The sequence below is a fragment of the Pleurodeles waltl genome, chromosome 5 (assembly GCF_031143425.1).
Source record: "Pleurodeles waltl isolate 20211129_DDA chromosome 5, aPleWal1.hap1.20221129, whole genome shotgun sequence".
Lineage (NCBI taxonomy): Eukaryota > Metazoa > Chordata > Amphibia > Caudata > Salamandridae > Pleurodeles > Pleurodeles waltl.
The window spans coordinates 67948330-67969464 of record NC_090444.1 but is presented as its reverse complement, the minus strand read 5'-3'; the positions used below and the strand labels follow the sequence as shown (position 1 = coordinate 67969464).

Sequence of the window (21135 nt, the reverse complement as noted above, 5' to 3'; positions counted from 1 at the left end):
AAGGGTTGTAACGTCGTCCACGAAGCCTGGAGCAAACCTATACACAGCAGCCCTTTGATTATAATTGGTTCACTACAAATTGACTTGAATTTGATTTAGGTCTTTTGTGGCTATCTTTGGAAACCAGTTTTGTTGCAATATATCAATGTATATTGATTGATGTATGTTCTTTGGTCGCTTTGGGGTTTGTCTTACAATTAAATTGAACCCTGCACTAACATATGAAGGTTTTGATTAGTTTCAATTCAGCGCACTGATTATAGCTATTTATAATTGTGGTTGCCTTTCCCCTCCTTCTCTCCTGGGTATAATATCAATACAATTGTGTTTTGAATTTTATTGTTTAACTAAATTATAGTCCTATGGGAACCACTAAACAGAAAGCCAGCTTCCTACAATGTATAAAAGATCTGATGGAACTTCTCCAAGTGCTCAAATGTTTAAGGACACATGGCTTAGTGATCACGAATATACTGCATTTTGAACTCCGCTTTCTCTCTCCCAATGTTTAAGGAGATTCCACATTTTTGATAAAGAATAAGGTCCTAGGCGGATAGCTTGGGCAACACTGCCTTCAATTTGGTGCTGTCTGCAGACGGCGGACGCCTCGGAGGTCATAGCCACCCATCTCCCTCTCCTGACCGCTCTGCTGTGAGACCCTCTCCTGACCTCTCTGCTGTGAGACCCCCTCCCTCCACTCGGCCACCTGCGAACACCTGATGAATGTCCTCACTGTTCTGCCCTAGTTCTACTCTTGCTCCTCACCGTTTTGGCTTGATGTGCTGTTCTATTTTCGACATAGCTGGCTTCCTATGCAGTATATTTCAGGATATCCGTTTTTGCTTCACTGTCTACTGATTTTTGTGTTTCATGATTTAACGCACTGGGCAGCTGGTGCTCTCCTCTGGGTTCCTCCATCGACCCCGCGCGCTAGCTCGTGCCAAGGGAGCAACTCACAGTTGAGTATTTCTAGGCTCAGGACACCTGTGGGGGTCTCCGGTTGTAACAAGGGGCTATCCTCTGGTTACAAGAGGATGGTGTGTTAGAGGGAGGGGGCACTGTATGTGATATATGTCAAGTGGTTCCCGCATTTAGTGCATTCATATTGTTGGTTTTACATGACCTGCTGAGGTCACCGGGCCCAGGGCATAGCGCCTGACGGTTGAGTGATTTCCGCATACCGAGGGCAGAGCCTGATGGTTGGGTTTTCCAGTGCGTACTGCAGTGGTTATACCGTGTGTACATGAGAATTGACTGTACAGTTCCATTTCATGTTTTGAGTGGAGATTGCATTTCCTCTGTATGCCTCTTGAAATTTTCCATCTGAGGTGTTCAAATGCTTATTGTCACTGTATTGGGTCATACCTTTTGTCTGTATTGCAGTTGTAGCATGGAAGTGGCTTTCAATTTCGTTGATACTATTACCATTCCTTCCCCTAGATTTTGAGTAGGATCTCATGTCCTGGCAATTGTCATCTGGAGGTGGTCCATAACTAATTGAGAAGAGTCTGCCTTTAGCAACCAGCCATCGAGGTATGTTAAGACTGGTATTCCCAACCTCCGAAGATGGGCAGCAGCCACCACCTTCACTGGGGCACTGGTGAGGCCAAAGACTGAAAATGAAAGTAGTTATAGCCATCCTGAAACCGCAGTGAGATTGTGAAAAGGGGATGTGAAAATAGGCATCCTACAAGTCCAACCGCACCATCCATTCATCTGTATCCATTGCAGCTCAAAGGGTAAAGATTTAAAATAAGAATACATTTGCCACCCTTTTTAGGTGCCAGAAAGTAATGGGAGCAGCAACAAGTCCTACTTTTTATGCCATCAACCTCTCTATGGCTGCCTTATCCAAGAGGGCCTGAACTTCTTGCCATAAGATGGACAAGCGGTTCCCCAGAAGCTGTTGTGGTGTAGGTGATGTGTGGCAGGGTGGATAGGAAAGCTAGAGCCTACTCATCCTGGATGGCTTGTATGATGTGATGCTTTACCACCAGTGGAGTTAATAATTTATCCTGTCTCCAACTGGACGACAATGTGTTGTTAAGAGCAAACTAAAAGGGATTTGGTGCGGCAGCAGTAGGGAGAGGCAGGGGACTGAGTAGTACATTGCCCCTAAGGACCTGGTCGCAGTGAGCTGGATCCCCAGCCTTTAACTTGGAAGGACTTGGAGGTCTGCTGTTGCAAAGTTCGGTTTTGCCATTGCTCTGGTGGAGTCCCCTTTCTAAAGCCTCTAAAAGAGCACACAATAGCTTTGCTTTCTTTAAAGTCGAAGGGTGCCATAAAATGGCATATCCATCAGTGATACTTTGACATCACTTTGGAAATCTGTGGATCTTAACGCGTGATGTGGAAGTACCAGGCTAATTCCAACTGCCTTACCCAGTCAGTCAGTGATGTCCAGGTCTGATCTGATTATATACTTCACAGCATCTTGGCCATCTTGCATTAACTGTGCCAAATTTGCCCACAAGTCATCAGGGACCACAGGCAAGATCTCACTCACAATGTCCTACAATACGTGCGAAGTAATGTCCCAGGAGGCAACCTGAGATCAAGGATCTGAGGAGGAGGCTGGTAGAGGAGAACATCTATTTCCCAAAGGCCTCCATGCATTTAGATTCTCTTTTTTGGGGGTGTGGTTGGGAACGTGTTAGGGTTCAACCTTCTTGTAGATCCTTGTACTACAAGACTCTCTGGTGAGAGATGTTGGAGGAGGAAAGATGGATCTCCGGAACCGGTCTACGATTCCGTGCAATTGGTCAGTTGACAGGGAAGCAAGATCCTGGTTTTGTCCAAGTGGCCATCAAGGTGTCTGTGAGGGCCTCATTAAAAAGGAGGAGAGGCTCTGAAGAAGTCTGCCCCAGCTGCAAGACTCCTATAAAGAAGTTTGGTTTTACCTCCACAGTAGGTGATGACATCCACAGCCCGGCTAATATAATGGCGAAAGATGTCCGTTCTTCCCTCAAGGTTAAAGTGGTGAGTTGAGACCAGTGTTAGATGTGTCCAGACTGCTGGCATCTTGGAGATACAAAAATACATTCTCCTGGTCAAATAAGCGGGACTCATCATCATCATCATGGGGTTCCGGGTCCGAGAAACGTTATGGGAAAGTAAGCTTACCTTCTGAGTCTGAGGATGAGGTGGGTGCGACTTTGGTCAAGGTTGCGGTGGGTTCACTTCATAGTCCGAGATAAGACTATTGGTTCGACCTCTGGTGGCGGCAGCCTCGGTGCCTGTACTGACTCAGGGAAACCAGCATAGGCTTTGGCACTAGGTGAGGAGTTGAAGCAAATGCAGGCTTCAGAGTTGAGGTGGACCCTAGAACGTGGTTGACAGGCACAGTCAACCTCAGGGACAGGTCCGTCAGAGGTAGTCCGACTGGAGGCCTCCTCAGATTTTTGGTGCCTGGAGTTGCGCCAGAAGGAATCAAAAAGGTACCAAAGATGTGCAGCATGGCTTCTTTGAAGGCCTGGATCTTTTGCAGCATCACTGGTGGCCCCGGGAATTCAAGCTGGATCCTTTCCGTGGTGGGAGATCGAGACAGAGACTGAGACACCCTGATGTCTGTTACTACTCTGGACTAGGATGGCTTCTGTGGGGGTTGGGACAGTTACATGTATTTTCACACTTTGACATAGGTTTCTTCTTTGACTGACTTACCAGATGTGACACACAAATGTTCAACTTTAAAATCCATTCTCAAAATGAATATCAGATCAAAACTAAAGTATATATAAAGAAAGAAACATTTCAGACTGTTCTTAAAAAAGCTGTTTTATTAAACAAAGATATCCAGAGTGTCCCATTAGAGCTCAATGTGAGCGACTTAGCATTCAATACTTACAGCCAGAAAAATAACATTTGCAAATTTCAAAGGGTGGGACAGAAGTGTCTACTTCAATAATTTCATCCTCACAGCTGTATAAATATACAATCTTATACAAATAATCCAGGGCACTGCCTACATATTCCCATGCATGCACGGTTATGTATGTTCAATGAAAATACATGTACACGTGTAGCTGGCTACATACACATAAGTGCCAGGTCATTTGGGATGTTTTCAGGGTTATGTTTGACGACTACCTCACAGAACTGTTTTTGGATATTTACAGGCCTGGGGATAAGGTCTAGTTTAGGAAGACAATGCTGTTTTGCTTTGTACATTGCTAATACCTCCCTGTACTCTCACATGGGTCTGGGACAAAGGAAGCTGATTGCACTCTACTTAAAACTAAGGAGATGGGTCCTACTGTGTTGGAGCCACAAGAATGGATTTTGCTCTGGTGTGCAAGGTTAGCAAGCCTTGAGTGCCAATTTAAGAGATCACCAGTGAGACACAGACCCATCCACGAGATCTGAACAAAAGCAATAACTCAAAAGTAGGTGAAAGTTAATTTGACAGACACACTTGGCCAATTTTCATAAAACAGACATATAAGGTGAAAAAACTGAATGTGGCAACATGTTTTCAACCACCTCATGTATATATATCTATATATTACTAACCCCGCCATATGGAGCAGTGCATCAAACTTATACCTATGTACACAACAATTATGTGGCAGCTAATGTTCTGAACCTCCCATGTAATAGAAATTAGGCATACGTTCTTAAAAAAAAAAAATGCCTAAAACTCTACTCTCCGTCCACTGCCAAAGACTGGCAAGAATAAATAATTTACCTGCAAAAGGAGCTCAACAGTTTGGTGCCTTCCATAGAGCCACGCCATGAGGACATAATCTGGCTACTCTACAGAAGATCTTAAGCTGAAGAACTAGAATAATGGCTGAGAGAAGCATGTTAAGAGGGGCACGAGTCTTTCAATGACCAAAGGGACAAAGACAATAACTTCTCTTAGTCTGCATGGAGAATGAACTATCACCACGAAAAAGCTCATCTTCATGGTCCAACTGTTAGGCTCTTACGCCATTTTGATTTAGATTAATGGGAAAAGTGAACACCCAGATTTTACCTAAGAATTTGTACAGTACTGCTCTTCAAAAAAGAAACAGCTGATTATATCCTTCATCTTCACACGCTTACGCATGGGATACAAACAGTGAAAGAATCTATTTGCTCCACGCTTCACTCAGTACAAATCCCATTGAATGGTGAAATGCATTCAGATTAAAACATGGCACCTGCCCTCAGGCTTAAAAGAGAATTAAGACATTGGTTCCATTTAATTAAAAGATTCTGAGCGTGGGCAAACACAGCCTTCAGCTGTGCATGTTTTCAGCAGTCCACACAACTCTGTTGGTATTACTGTATGCGTGTGTATCTATAATCATTTGTATATATTTACAGTCACGTGCTTTATGCAAGGATTGGAAACAGAACAAACGCCTTTATCATAACGACTCCATAACAAGTACTATATATGAATGGTTCAAGGGCAAACGCCACAAGCAACATTTAGGCCAACGTGGACTCCAGTATTAATATACTGCATGTATGGCCATTCTTCCCCCAAAGAACTCTGCTGTATGCCAGAAGGGCGCTTTGGAGACCACCACCCACAATATTCTCACAATATAGCGTGTAGACCGAAGAGATTGGCATGGGGCAATCGAAGCCTCACTTCGAAAGAGCCCTTCTACAAGGGCAGATAAAGTGAGTAAAGCTGGCCTCTGGATGGCGCAGGTCTGTAAAATACCAGTGCAGTACTTCTGTTCAGTTATAGTACACAAACGTATAGATTAGTGAGAGGGTCTTCTTTGCACTCACCCAACGACACCGCTACCAAGTGAGAAGGGCCTGCAGTAGAACTGACAAACCACAGGCAGAAGGCTTCAGTCTTTACAAGTGGTCCTGAACAAGCTACACTGTATTTTGAAAGCAAAAACATAACATAATGCCAGAAAAGGGCAGGCTTCCACTAGAGTTAAAGTTAGGTTTCAAGAACCGCCTTTTCTCTTCTTTACCTGAGTTTGCACAGATACTTTGTTACAAACGGTGCTTTGATTGCGTGTTCCTTCCCAGCTCTAGCTGTGACTATTTCACTATGGCTATCTGACCCATGAGCACCTCCATGCTAGCTTGGACCCTGCCTCGCTCTGATTGTCTATCACTCACACTGAGATGGATCTGAGCACTAGCGCCAATGCACAGACAAGAACAAACAGTGGAATGCACCTTCCAAACTTTGAAGAGTTTCTTCGAGCAGTACCTACTTCTGTGAGGGTCTGACAGAAACATCACAATGACATACACAGCTACTAACAGCAACGGACAGAGATCGGTCTAATGGCTGAAACACAATTACATGAAACCTGAAAACAGCTGCTCACACACAGGTCATGAAACCTAGAAACAAATATACCTCGGACAGACTGACACAGTGAGCCTATGGACTTGAGGGCAGTTTTCAGAAGAAAAAAGAAGGAGGCATGGGGTGATGTAATTCTCAAACTGCATTTCTCGTGTGGCTCTCATCCAGAAAAACGTGCACATCCCACAGGATGCTCCTGTGCCATATTAAACAGCGCACGCAGACAGTATATCGCAGGAGGGAACTCCAGGCACATTCAAACTGCTCTTAGTGCGCACATCAAGGCGGAACGCAGGACAGATGCTTAGCACAAGAGTACATACACCCTTCTTGCAAGGCTGGAACATTTCCCATCACTGTTGAAGGTTGGACTACCATTCCTTGGGTGGGTACATTTTCTGTTAGTGCTTGAGACCAGGTCCATCCTCGAGAATGAAAGTAGATGTATAGACACGAGCCTGCTCTCCTTTTCCTACTCCGCCTGCACCACGCTGTGCCCCACTTCCGGGATGTACTCAGCCTCATCCTGCATCTCATTCTCCTGCATAGTACTGAACTGGGCCTGGCACTCCATGACCAGCTTCCGGCTCACATGGGAGCTCAGTCCTCTCATACAGTGAACTCTGACGAGGCCGGCCTGACCCCCAGACACCAACCAGGCATGGGCGTCCAAGTTAGGATTGAAGCGAACCTACAGAGGAAAAGAAAGAAGAGAATTACAAGTTGGATCACAGGTGGCTTTACACCCAAGAATGCTTTACGCTGTTATCATGGTATTCGAGCCTATATTTCAACATCTGCACAATACACATATAGTGTCAACAGATCCACGTTTCCAGTAGCTAGTTGTCATGACAGGCAAGAAAATGACTTTAAACATCAAAAAGGTCCACTTAAACTATGTATATAAAACGTACCTCGCCCCACATGCATAGACCATATTTTTGGGGGTACGCACAAAGAATGTCCTAGCTGCCGACACAAATGCATGGTTTTACCACATGGTGTAGGAATGCCAGCTTCTGCAACATGCATAGGCAATGGTAACGAGAATGACATCAGATGATAGACCGCCTGATACCAGCTCTGCCTCCTAGGGCTCAAGCCAAGACCCAAAAAGGACAGACTTGTGTGTAGATTTGTACTTCTGGCGTTCATATATATATATTTTTTTTTAAAGCATTGCAATGACCTGGAAAGTGAGCACAGCCCCGGAAGTGAGGCTGTGAATAAGAGAATTTTTGAAGTGGGCAAAGGTAGAATCTGATGGAGAGGTTACTTACCTTCTTTGGTAATGTCTTATCTGGTAGAAACTATTTCTGGCTGCATATTCCTTACCTTTGAATTCTCCGCAGGCCTCAGACTGGATCAGGAAGATTTTTTGTGAGCAGTACCTCTGTGTGCCAGTAGGTGGTGTTGATTGGCTCTGTTTCCGTCGCTGTCTGCATCAAAAGTGACATCACAGATTCTATATGGGTGCCACCCAGGTGTGCTGAAGTCCATTTCCTTTTATAACTTTCCACGCCAGAAGCGGAAAGCCATGAACACCGACCACTGGTTTGGAAAACTAGGGCCCTGATAGCAAAAAGCCCTGTCCCTAGAAATCCATTCACAGAGCGGGGAGGATGGGTGGGATGTAAAGGAATCTGCAACTAGACATAATCTCTACCAGATAAGGCGTTACCAAAGGTAAGCAACTTGCTCATCTGACAGACTTCTAGTTGTTGATTTCTTACCTCTGAATAGACACCCAAGCAATACAATCCAAAGAGGAGAGTCTGCAGACCAATTTCAAACAAGAGAGGTCCTGCAGGACTGAACAGGCAAAGTGCCCGGACCGGACGCTCCAGGCAGTAGTGCTTTGTGAAGCTGTGTAAAGAGGCTGCCTGGCAGATATCCAGGACTGGAGCTCTGCATGTTAACGTAGTGGTCACAGCTTTAGCTCTGGTAGAATGAGCTTGCAATATTTCAGGAGATTGCTTTTTGGCCAATGCGTAGCAGGTCTTGATGCAGAGTACGACTCACCTAGAGATGGTCCGCTTCTGCACAGCCTGACACTTCTTCACTCCAACAAACCCAACGAAGAGCTTGTCATCCACCCAGAACTCTAGTTTGATCAGGGTACAACGACAACGCTCATTTTGGGTCAAGACGGTGGAGTCGCTCCTCTTCTTTAGAGGCATGTGGAGGAGCAGAAAAAGCAGACAGAGTGATGGATTGGCCTACATGAAATGGAGTGACCACTTTTGGAAGAAAGGGAGGCTTTTGTGCAAAGCACTAGTTAGAATAGATGGTGAGGTAAGGAGGCTTGGATGACAAGTCCTGGAGATCACTCACTCTTCAGATAAATATAATTGCTACAAGGAAGGCTGTCTTCATTGTAAGGAGCCAAAAGTGATAGTTATGGAGCGGCTCGAAGGGCGCACACAGCAAGAATTAAGGTCCCACTGAGGCATGATAAATGGTGAAGGAGGAAAGAGATGTACAAGACCTCTGAAAAACCTATTTACAATAGGGGACTTGAAGAGGGATGTCTGGTTAGGCACCTGCAAAAAAGAAAGCAGAGAGGTGGCCCTTAAGAGTGCCAGTTTAGAGCCCTGCTGGGCAAGAGAAAGTATGAAGAGGAGAACATGAGAAAGTGAGGCAGAAAGGGGGATGAACCTGTTTTGCTGCATACCATGCCACACATTTCTTCCATCGGCAGGTGTACACATCTTGGTGGAGATACGTCTGGATGCCAAGATAACATCACAGACTTCAGGAAGAAGATCAAAAGCTGTCAACTGCCACTACTCAACCTCCACGCAAGACGGCAGAGACTCAACAGGTTCAGGAGGAGAACCTTTCCCTGCTGCTGCAAAGGAAGATCTTCCCAGAAATGCAGCTTGATTGGAGGACTGATGGCCATACTCAGTAGCTCGGGATACCAGACTCTCCGTGCCCTGTCTGGAGCCACACACAACTTGGGCCCGGTCGTTCTTGATCTTCTTGAGAACTGTGGTCAGAAGTGGTATGGGTGGAAAGGGGTGCAGGAGGCCTAAGCTCCACTCGAGACAAAGTGTCTCCTGCAACACCCGCTTTGCAAACTCCAGTGCGCAGAACTGCTGACATTAAGTCAGTGAAAGTCATCATAGTAAGAGCAGTGTGTGTCTACATTGTCTGAGTGTGTAGACGGTGTGTGTGGAAGTGGTATAGCATCAAGCAGCATAGGACTGGTACCCTTATGCTCCATAGTCTTTTTCTTTATAGGAGGCTGAGTTGAGCAATGTCTGGCCTCTTCCTCTTATGGGTCATCTCTTCAAGCAATGGTTCCGCCTCCAAATATTGTTTCTTCTCCATGAGCCCTTGGAGGTTTTCAAATATGTTGCCCTATACACGTTTAGAGTTGAGAAATTGCGAGGGTGTCCAAGTTCTACAGAGCTCCAGCACTATCCGTCCGCAACCAATGACAGGAAAAAAAATCAATCTGACAATGGAGCCGTTCACTCAAAGTGAAGGAGTCCCGACGCCATGTCAGCAATAAAAGACTTCTTCGAGAAAAGCAAGTTGTAGAGTTTGAGCCTAATACTAGATGGCAGAAGTGTGCATATAATGTGTATCTGCAGCCAATATATGCTACAAATATTTTTTTTTTTAAGGATATAGTAACTGTAATATTCATATTTCATTTCTTTTAGTCATCATTCATCACGGATATCATTATTATTTACCACTTATACAGGGCAGCTAGGTCCAGAAATATGTAGGGAAAAGCACTTTGCAAATAATTTGAGGACATTACTAAAAGTATTTACATCTATGACGGGAATGGAAAGTGAAGCTACAAGGATTCTTAACTAGAAGCAAATGAGAAACAAGCAAAGCACCGAAAATAGTTGGGAATCAACAAAAAAGATGAGAAATAATAGAAAGTCTCTATCTTGAAAACTGTTTGAATAAATTGTTTCTAGTTGATTTATGAAGGCCAGAAGCAGACTGTGTTTTGAGGATGACAGGCAGCGGGTTGCAGCCTGCAAGAACAGCTGGTGGTGAATGAACAGAAATTGGAGACTTCTCATAGTAGAGAGTCCTTGCTTCTCTGACATCTACAGCCAGTTATGGGCTCGGCCAGGTTGGATGGAATGCTGCCACAAAGAGACTTATGAGTAACAATGAAAAGTTTGAACAGGGATGGGTAGCCAAATGAGGCTGTGCAGAATAGGTGTGAAGAGGTTGTATATTATTGCCTTGTTACCTAACCTAGCAGTGAAATAAAGGAAGGCTCTGAAAGGGGGAAGTGAGTCGGGGAGATGCCTGCCTCATGTGGCACTACTCATTATCTTGCAGCTCCAATGGAAACAATATGTCATTGTCATATAAAGGTTCTGCATTCACCGGAGATGAAGTACTGTCCTTTTATCACACATTATAAAACTAAAGACTGTACTAAAGATGGAGCAAATTACCTACAAAAACATAGCATCTTCAAAAAAGGAGGATGCAAAGGTGTAAGGAATCTTCAAGTCATCATATCCATCAGAAAGAATGTTCCAGATAGTAATTAACGTGTTCTTCCCATGGATATACCTATTACATAATCCCTACTTCATTGCTTCCAAAACAACTCAAAAGAAAATGGGCTGAGGATAATATATCTCTTGAAATAAGGAAAGACTGCAATACTCTCCGACCAAACAGACTAAGCAGGGTTGGCATCAATAAGGTTTTGAGACAGAGTGAAGAGAAGATCTGGTAGCAGGGGTAAACATTCTCTGCACAGCTACATCTCTCAAACATTTGACAGACGTCCCCCACCCCAAGAGGAAATTTCCCAGTCAATTTATAGCAATGTTGTTGTCATGTCCACAGGTGGGTTGGAGTTATAAATAGAGGAGAATGGTGATACCTGCCAAAATGCAAGAGGGACTGCAGAAACGTTTCCAGATTAAGTATGGCACTTAGATTCACATGATGAGGAATCTGCAGTTAGAAGCATACATCAAGCTAAACATATTTTTCACAAACACCTGAAATTTCGAAGATACACAGTTGAGGGAAGACCTTCAGGCAATGGGTTCCCCACTTCAGTGACCCACACTGACAAGCCACACCCATCCAATCAGCGTTTTCTCAATCTAGAGATTTAGCAGATTAGGCGTTGATCAGTGAAGAGTGCCTGAAGAAGTATATTTTTTTATCTGTTTACTGATACCAAAAAGGTGCATGTCCACAGTAGGTTCTGTGCAAGGTGCATAAATCTTTAAACTCGATCCCTTTTTAGGAAGGAAATCGGTGTATCCTACTTAGAAGATGACAGGAATGACAGAATGACAGAAACGAGGAGCAAATACCCCAGTGTCTGGTTGTGGTATCCTGAACAACTTGCATTATTTTAAGATTAGTTAGAAGACCAGAAAACAGAGTTGGCATAGTCCAGCCTGGATCCAAAGATGGCTGCAATGGCTCCACTTCTACCAGTTTCTCTTAAAATTGGATGATCTTATTTAGAAGTCTATGGTGGCAGGAACAAGTAAATACCAGAGATGTAACCCGATTATTAAGTGAGAGCTCCTCGTCTAGATGTTACCTCAAGCTTTTAACAGATTTTAATGACACTGGTAGGTGATATAGCTCAGGTGGCCAGAAGGTGTTGAGTCATAGGTTAAAGCAACCACTGGTGATTACCACAGTGTTATTTCTGCACTGACTATAAGATTGCTGCGATCCATCCACTTGTAGATGAATTTCATACACATTAAGTTGGAGGCTATAAGACTAATCAACATTACCAGACGAGTTTCATCCACACACATGGAGTTGAGGTATTTAGTGAGAGGTCTTACATAAGCCACAGATTGAGAAAGACTAAGCATTGTGACCCTATCAATCTCAATGATGCTTCAGGGCCTTTGAAAGGCGAGACTCACAGACTCCAAAAACAAATTACTCACCTTTGGTAATAGCCTTTATGATGGATATTCTATCTGACTGCAAATTCCTCACCTTTAGAATTTCCTTCAGGCCCGACGGGATCTAGAAATGTTCACAGCTGTGCTCTAATACACTGCTAGGTTGCGGCGTACAGCTCCACGCAGGCCTAGTTCCACCTTGGAGGTGCTAAACTAGAGCCGCATATAAGCACCACCCCAATGAGAAGACACTAGTTTTTAGCTCGACTCTCTCCATGCCCTTGAACGAGGAGCACAAAACAATTTGAGGTACCAGTGTGCAGCTCTCTAATTTGGGATCTCTAAAGTGGTGTAAAAAGAGACCACTCCACAGAATGGGGAGGTGGGAGGGCAGCAAGGAATCTGCGGTTATCCACCAAACAGTGTGTTATCCAAGGTAAGTAACTTGATCACCTGATAGATAGTTTTAACCACAGATTCCCCACCTTTAGAACAGACAGCAAAGCAGTACCTCCCCATGGTGGTCTGTGGATAGGACTCAGAACAAAATGTCACTCTGGACTGAAAATAAACATGACCTTTCCATCAGATCTGGTTGTCAAGGGAGTAGTCTACATTGTGGTCTGACAGATGTCAAAGACAGGAACTCTGCATGCCAGTGCAATGGTGGCAGCCTTAGTGGAATGAGGTCAGCATCCTCCTGGAAGTTGCCTCTTGGCCAATGTGTAGCAGATCATAATATAGAGGACTATCCACCTCGCTTGACCTACCTTAAGGCCAAGCTGGCGGAAGAGAACAATAACTTCCTGAATGCCTCAATCTTGTTTTACTCTGGCAGGAGGGTTTAACTTTGCTGCTGGATACCTTGACCACCAAAGTCTCAAGAGACAGATTGCCCACAAGAAAATCTGGGTTGTCAGGAGTCGGTCTATGGACTCTGTGACAGATTGCCGGAAGGGCTGGATCCTGCCTCCTACTGGCTCTGAATGTGCAGTTGATGGCAAACTAAAGCGGTTTGTTGTTTGCTGTAGCTGGAGGAATTGGAAAACTAGCACCTCTGCTGGCCCACATGTTGCCTGGCAGATGCTCAGACACAGCATTTAACAGACTGGGCTGTCTGTTGCATTTCTTGCAGGAAGGGCTCTGTCTGCCTATAAACCAGCCTGCCAGAATCACCTCTAAATTTCCAGAAAAGGTGGGGAAATTGTTTGGCACTGGTCAACAGAAACCCCCAGGTGCTCTGATGTCTTTGAAAGTATTCCAAGGCAAAGTCCATTGTCTCTCAGAAGGGGTGAACATTAAAAAGCTTGTCCATCAGAGAAGCCTGAACATCACCAGATGTCTTTGGAGGATAACAATGCTACCAACAGCCCTGCCGAGGCAATCTATGGTATCCAGGGCCTGCACACATAATATACTTCCCAGTATCTCACTCATCATATATTATCTGGGCCAAAGCGGTATCCAGGGCCTGCACACATAATATACTTCCCAGTATCTCACTCATCATATATTATCTGGGCCAAAGCGGTCCAAAGATCCTACAGGTCTGCCAGCAAGATATATTTGACCATGCCTCAAAGGGCATATGTATCAGCCCAGAACACAAAGTGTTAACAAATTGCAGTGCCAGGCTGGAGCAAGAAAATGAATGTCTGGCAAAGGCGTCAATCCTTTTGGATTCTCTTATCCCAAGGAGAGGTCAAAAAGGAGTTAGGATTCATCTTACTGGTGAGGCCTGTACAGTAATGCTCTCTGTAGTGGGATCCTTGCTATGAAAATCTGGGTTGCCAGGCACCGCTCTATGAGGTCTAGCACCTACCTGTTAAATGGCAGCAAGAACATGGTTTCAGCCACAATTTGTAGTAATTATAAAGGGCTCAAAATCCTGCGGCTTAGGCTGCATAATGTCTGTCAAAACACTTGTTTCAGTCTCAGCGGAGGGCAGTTGCAATTCTAGTACCTCGTCTGCTCTCCGAACCACCACTGTAAAAGAGCAAACTCCTGTTGGTGGCACCTATGGCAAGTTAAGGTTTGTCTCAGGGGAAATATTGAGCCCCCCCGGTGTTCTGTAAATCAAGGTATAAGTCATCATCAGTACAATAAATGGAGAGCAAGACATCCCCTGCACCACCATCATAATCATCAATATCACAATCCTGGTGGGAACCCTGCTCTGGCACACAATCAGAGGTAAAAGGAGAATGGATCCTCTGCTGATAGATGTGACGTGGTAGAGGCCTAGGATTAGAGTCACAGTGTCTGACAAATGGCTGCACCTTTGTAATCTCATAGTGTGACATCAGCTATGCTTGAGCCGACACTGGTTTGATATCCAACACAGGGGTATTACCAGCGTTAGGGTGGCGAGAACCGACATGGAAGTCTGTACCACAATTGCTAAGGGCCCAGGTAATGGGTCCTAAGGTGACAGATGCGCTAAGGATAGAGCTGGACGAGCACTTTAAATTTGTAGCCTGGCCTCTCTGAATTCCTCAATCTGCTGCAAAGTCAACAACGGCTCTGGAAACTCGGGTGTCAGGATCAACTGAGAAGTCAGTTCAATGGCCGGTGATCTCGATGAACAGCAATTTGCATCTTGACGCATTGGCAGGATGGGGTAGAGTCATGCTTCACTATTTTATGTTTGCATTTGGACTTGGACTTCTGAGCAACAAGTGGCATGTCACATCAGCAGCCCCGGAAAAGAATCCAGACCCATGACTTAGAATGTGATCTATGCTAAAAAAACACAACTTTTTGAGTTCAGCGACATACTACCTTGCCTCACACCCCCTACGGGTGCTTGAGGGCACACTTATCACACGACTTAAGAGTTGTGTTCTGAGTCGAGGTACCAAAGACGCACATCGTGCAGGTCCATCACAGACATCTGTTACCTGAAGTTGCAACCTGACTTGAATCCTGTTGTTTTCTGTGGATTAATTGCTGTGATGTTTGGTGGGGACATCATTCCTTATCACACTGGTAAATGTTTCAGCAGAAAACCGACACAATCAGGAGTGGAACTCAAGGTTCACTTCGAAAGGCACGGATAGAACCAGTGTGCTTCCAAGCACCCAGGTGACCAGTGCCAACTAGTCATGGACTGGACCCTACTGTGGGCCTCTGTTGGACACCATGTGAGTCTCCAAATACCTCTCATGAGGCCCTGGGGGGATTTAGATGTGTTCTTCTGTACTGGATTAGGACTGTGAGAGTGTGCAACTGTTCAGAAGAAAGGAGGCTGCAACCGACCTCTTATGCTTCGCAACACTCAAGGTGATTTTTATGTCAATCTGACACTGAAGGGAAGGCCCCTGAATGGATTTTATCTGCCTTCAATCTTAGAAACTAGTGATGAGTATGATGTATGGGTAAGTACTATTATATGACCCTAGACCTATGAGGCAAAAATAATCATGCCTTCGGATGAAACAAAAGATTTCCTGAAGGATCACCATTTTGAAACACTTGTTCAAAATATTTGTTCAATCCTTTAACATCCCAGGTTGGTCTCCAATCTTATCTGCATTTGGTAATGATCTTTATTAGTATCCTTTGTTTCGTAGGTATTTTGGTAATTATTAAAATACATGTAATTTATTTTTCAAAATCTTGCAGGTGCTTGCATTTTTCTACTTTTGGTGGATGTTTTGGAGGTTTGTTCCACACTTCCACTGGCAGGGAGGATGGGAGAAAAGGTTCTCTCAAGCAGTTTTTGTCTTTTGTGAAGAGCCGGTCGTTGACTTGGTTGATTCACACATCTTTCTGGAGAAGACCATGCTTGACTTCTTTGCTGAATCTGAGTTTGGTTGCATTGTTATGTTGAATACCATGAGTTGCTGATCTGTAGTTTTTAAAATAACTCCCTCTTTGATAATATCCTCTGCGGTTTGGTTGTCTTTTGTAAGTAAAGTATATCTTGCCTTCGGTGTAGTGCTCCGAAGGAGTGTGCCATATCTATCTGTTGTTATTGCCTGGAGGGCTTAAATCCAAAATTGTTATTTCCAGCAAATTGTTTGTCCACTAATTTTGTTTGCATATCTGGTCTGAAGATGGTGCTCGAGCCATCCATGTCTACACATTGGAGCTAAATTAGCAATATGCCAAAAGCCTACAAAGGCTGAGGCCATGGCACAATCTATCAGGGTGGCCAGTCTCTGCTCACTTTCCTTTAATATGGCAAAAGCCTTACTAAATAAATGGAGTTGTCATTCCAAATTTGCTTATCGTACCAGAGAACTATGGCAGAAGCATTTGCAATTTTCATACCTTTGACTGAGAGTGCATTAACTCCCCACCCTCTCTGTGCAGCTCTTGAAATGACTCCGGCTGCATGAGGATTTGGTGTACTATATGATACGGCTGTAGGGCCTTATTGAGCAGTACACCGTTTTGGGTCCAGTCAGGCTTGTTTGCTTAACCTTAAGCCCCACCCTGGGTACTGGTGGCTGCGAGCAGTAAGGCTTCGCAAAGGAACTTAATGTAAAGGCTTTAACAGCACAAAACAACAAAATAAGAGTCACACAACACGTAACAAATTTGACACCAATTTATAAAAATAGATTATATTTTGATGAATTTCTAAGGAACCTGATGAACAAAATCCACCGGAGGGTTCCAGAGATTTTAGAAGCAGTGGCAGTTGGTGGAAAATTACATTAGAGGGGCGCAAAACACATAAAAACCACACAGTAACATACCCACAATATAAAAAATAAAAAATAAATCACTTGCCTTACTCGATGTTCTCCAGAACGTCCCTTTCGTTCTGCAGCACGTCCTCCGACTGAGAAGCTCACAGCCATCTCCCTCATCCAATCAAGATGCTGTTTTCATGATGTTAAGCAGCATGAAAAAAGTGTCTATACTGGCTTGTGCGGGATGACTCCAGGTTCCAGAAGACACTGTAGGCCTGTGCCTGCTCTCCAACCTGGCTGTCTAGGACAGCCGGGCTAGAGAGGCTTGAACTGCGCAAGTCTGTTTGGCCGTAGCATAGTAGCCAGACAAACTAACATTTGCACCTCAAACTTAATTCGCCACTTCACACTGTTGCCAATCATTGGCAGCTGTGACGCAGCAGCGCTGCCCCCGAATTCCATTTGCGGGCAGAAAGCGCCACAAAAACGTTTTCTGCACAGCAGTGTGGGGTGGGCTCCGCTCCAACAGAGAAACTGCCGCTGTTTAGAAGATATTATCACTTTTAAATGCAACCGCAAACAAGCATTTGTCAACAAACAGTTTGCAAACTCTTGAAAAGTTTGAAAGAGTTAGTCTGACTAGTCCAGCCCGGGTTGGGCGAGCAATTCCAACTGGACAGAGCTCTAGGGGGCCGCGATGGACAGCGACTACTATAGATATCAATGGAGTGGTGCTGATGCTAAAGATACAGACAAAATATGCTCAAAGGATGCTCCGGTTGTGGTGTATTCGATGTGGATGTGTGTGCTCCACAAGTGAAGTAGGGCAACTTTGGCCACAGAGCTCAAGATTACTCAAAGTTCTCTACTTTGCAGTAGAAGGCCAGCCGATGCTGGGCTACTGGCCTCTTTGCACCGCGGTTCGGGCGAAATCCTTAGGTGGAGCCTAGTATCCACTGGGTGTGACGAATCCAGTCTTCGACAGCTCTCTGGGGTGGGGACAGACTCAGGTGCAACTTTTGGCTTTTTAGGATCCTTCCTTTTGGGCACAGAGAAACGTTTGTGGTGGCAATGGAGTGATTCTGATGCTGAAGATACAGGCAAAAGATGCTCGTAGGATGCTCCGGTTGTGGTGTGTTCAACAGGGGTGTGTTTGTGGTTGTCCTCTGTCCACGGGTGAAGTAGGACAACTTTGGCCACAGAGATCAGGGTCCCTCGAAGTCCTCTACGCTGGATCTGGGCTACTGGCCTCTGTGCACCACGGTTGGGGCAAAATACTTAGGTGTGAGCTAGTGTCCCTTGGGTGCAACAAATCCAGTCTTGGACAGCACTCCTGAGTGGAGCAGACTCAGGTGCAACTTTTGGCTGTCTTGGATTTTTCCTTTTGGGCACACAGTAACTTGTAGCAGCAAAACGTCTGCAGTGGCTACCAACTTGTCAATTTGGGCTTCTTCAGCTGTGTCCTTGTAGATGGTCCAGGGGATCAGCCAACTGATCCTTGGCGTCACTGTTTATGTCTTGGGCCAGGAATCCTTTTTCCCCTGCAAGGTGCCACAGTCCAAACTTCATTAGCCCAAAATGCAGCACGTGCAGTCCTTCTGGCAGTGCAACCTTTGTGAGATTCCAAGGGCAGCTTAGCAGTACTTCTTCAGTCCACTCATCAAAATCCAATGTGATCTGAAGGGCAGGGTAGCAGAAGTACTGATTTATTCCAGGAAAGAGTCCAGAGGGTACCATGTGGTCACTAGCCAACGGGCTAGAGGATCACCTCCTTCTTAGCTACGTGTTTCCAGTGATGTGTGGCACCTGGCTACCCCAGGGTGCAACACTGTTGCTCCTTTCAAGATGGCACAAAAAACGGTTTGGGGATGGGTTTTCCTTCTCTGGCTCCGTCTCCACTTTTTCTACAGGAAGAGAAGGCATCCAGCTCAGGGGTGTCATCACTACTTCCCTCACAAAGGCGGCTTCCCTCTGAAGTTTGCCTTTTGGGCTAACACCCTGAGTGACTATCCTGGGAGTGGAGGTAACACCTCACTCAGGAGCAACAGCCTTTGTTCCCAAACCTGAGAGCCGTTCACACATCTCCCAGGTGGGCAGAAAGCGGTCTGTGTGCTAGGGTCTTTGTGAGGCTCCTGGGCTAGCTGGAGTACAGAGTGGCTAAACTTTAATTGTGAAATTAAATTTGATCTGGGCATCAGGTCGAATTTAATGACATGATTAATTTCATACCGTACATGACCCAGGTAAGTAGTCCCATTCCGAAGTTAGCCAGGCCGGGGTGGCAACCGGTAACCCTGTATTAGTCAATTAGAAGTGTTGCTGTTAAGGGGTGAAAAATATTTGTCCTACTTAACAATACGCAGCTCCCTGCTATTGGGCTCTACAGGCCATCCTTTGTGGAGACTTACATACATTAATGGAAAGAGTGGCTTAACAATTGGTTTGAATGGCAAAGTCGAGCTGGAAGTATAAATACAGTTTTTCCATTCTGCAGTGGCAGCTGGGAGCCATTTTGTACTTTGTCACACACAGGGTAGCACAAACAGTGCTGCAATCCTGAGAGGACACTCTGCCTTACATACCCAAGTATCAAACAAGGGACTTATAAGTAAGTCCGTTTTTGACAATTGGGCATAGCCAATTCATCATATAATTTGTATACGGTCAGAACACTGGCACTGAGGTCTGGTTAGCAGGCCTCAATGCACTCTCAGTCGTAAAACCAGCTGCTAGTAGTCCAAATAGGGGCAAAAAGTGGGACAAAATCAGCAGAAAGCCTGTTTCCATATAGTCTGTCTTCGTTAGGTCCACTATACATCACACTTTTTTATAAGAGGGCTATAATGATAATGTAGGAGTCTTCATGTGTTGAAGACTTTATTACCAAAAATGGCCCGGAATTAGGATTGCTCTAATTGGTTTTCATTAAATTTTCTTTAAACACATAAAAGCTAAGTATATTAGGTGCTTATTCCACCAAAGCTTGATATTGATCAATATGGTCAGGTGGGGAATCTTTTGGTGCAAGTTGTGGACTTGTGCTGTCTGGCACCACAAAATCATTCCATTCTGACAAGCAACTTGTGTTGCGTGGTCTAGTCTCTTGGTCATCTTTGTTACCTAAGTCTTGGTCATCATATTCAATCATCAGATGAGGTTGCTGTGCTATCAGCATCCTTTGCTAAAGGATCCTGGTGTGTCTGTCTTGGTGATCATCATGTCTGTAGCTGTAACATAGTTGGTTAAATCAAAGTGCTGATTGTTGTAGGTATCCTTTCATCTTGTTTTCTGACATTTGATGATGGCCGAATTTATTGAGCAGTTGCATTTGCAGAGGACAGATGCATGTAAATGTTGTAATCATTTGTTGTAATGAAATAAGTCTACCGAAACTGTAATCACTTGGAGTGTGTGTAGGACATTGTGTATGCCTTACTAACTACATACAACTTACTACTAACAGAGTTAGCTGGTGATTTACATTAACACATTTGGTGTGCTTTGTAAGCAGGAGGTGGTCCATGTTGTGGCAAGAATTAAATGTGAAACTGACTTCAGCTTGTGGCTTGCTGATTTTCCTCACCTTCATCCTGTGATTAAAAAAAACTGCTTCAATTAGTTCTCCATTGCTATCTTTGCTGTGTGATTCTTCTTCATCTCGAATCACCGCTGGTTCTTGCAATAATTGACAGCAACAAAATACTTAATTGTGAGACCTTCACAGATTGTATTTGCAGTGTTGCAGTATTTGGAGACATAGGCCCTCATTCTGACCTTGGCGGTCTTTTCGCGAGACCGCCGAGTTACCGCCGCGGTGAAGACCGCCGACCGCGGCGGTATGCCGCTGTGCGCATTCCGACCGCTGGGAGCGTTCCGCCGGGAAACCGCCAGCAGCCACACTGGCGGTCGGCGGAAAAGTGGAGACTGGTCAACCTCCACCGCCACGCCAGCAGAACACCGCCCACAGAATTACGACCCACATATCTGTGTGGCGGTCTTCTGTTGGCGGTGTTCTGTTGGCGGTGTTCTGTTGGCGGTCACCTCCCCATGGCTCCCGTCGCCTCCCGGAGGACCAACGCACAAGGTAAGTTGACCGTCCGTGAGGGGAGGGGGAGGGGGGGGTGTTGTGTGATGTGGGCGTGCATGGGGGTGTGCGTGTGAGTGTGTAGAGGGGGTGTGTGAGTGCGTGTATGCGGGCGGGGGGTGCTGCTGTGTCTATGGGTAATGTGTGCTGTTCGGCAGGTGCGCATGTCTGCATGTATGTGTGCGGGTATGTGTCCCCGTTGTGTATGTGTGTGTAGGGGGTGTGTATATGTGCATGTTGGGG

General features: G+C 45.1%; 1 protein-coding gene across 1 annotated transcript in view; it reads right to left on the bottom strand.

Annotated features, from left to right (window-relative positions):
- Window positions 1–3761: 3761 nt before the first annotated feature.
- The window catches only part of GTF3C2 (general transcription factor IIIC subunit 2), a 720157-nt gene continuing 702783 nt past the window's right edge, over window positions 3762–21135 (bottom strand). Inside the window, exon 19 of the mRNA XM_069236502.1 lies at window positions 3762–6968. Coding sequence (XP_069092603.1) covers window positions 6750–6968 — 219 coding nt within the window. The 3' untranslated portion in view covers window positions 3762–6749. The remainder of the gene's footprint in view (window positions 6969–21135) is intronic.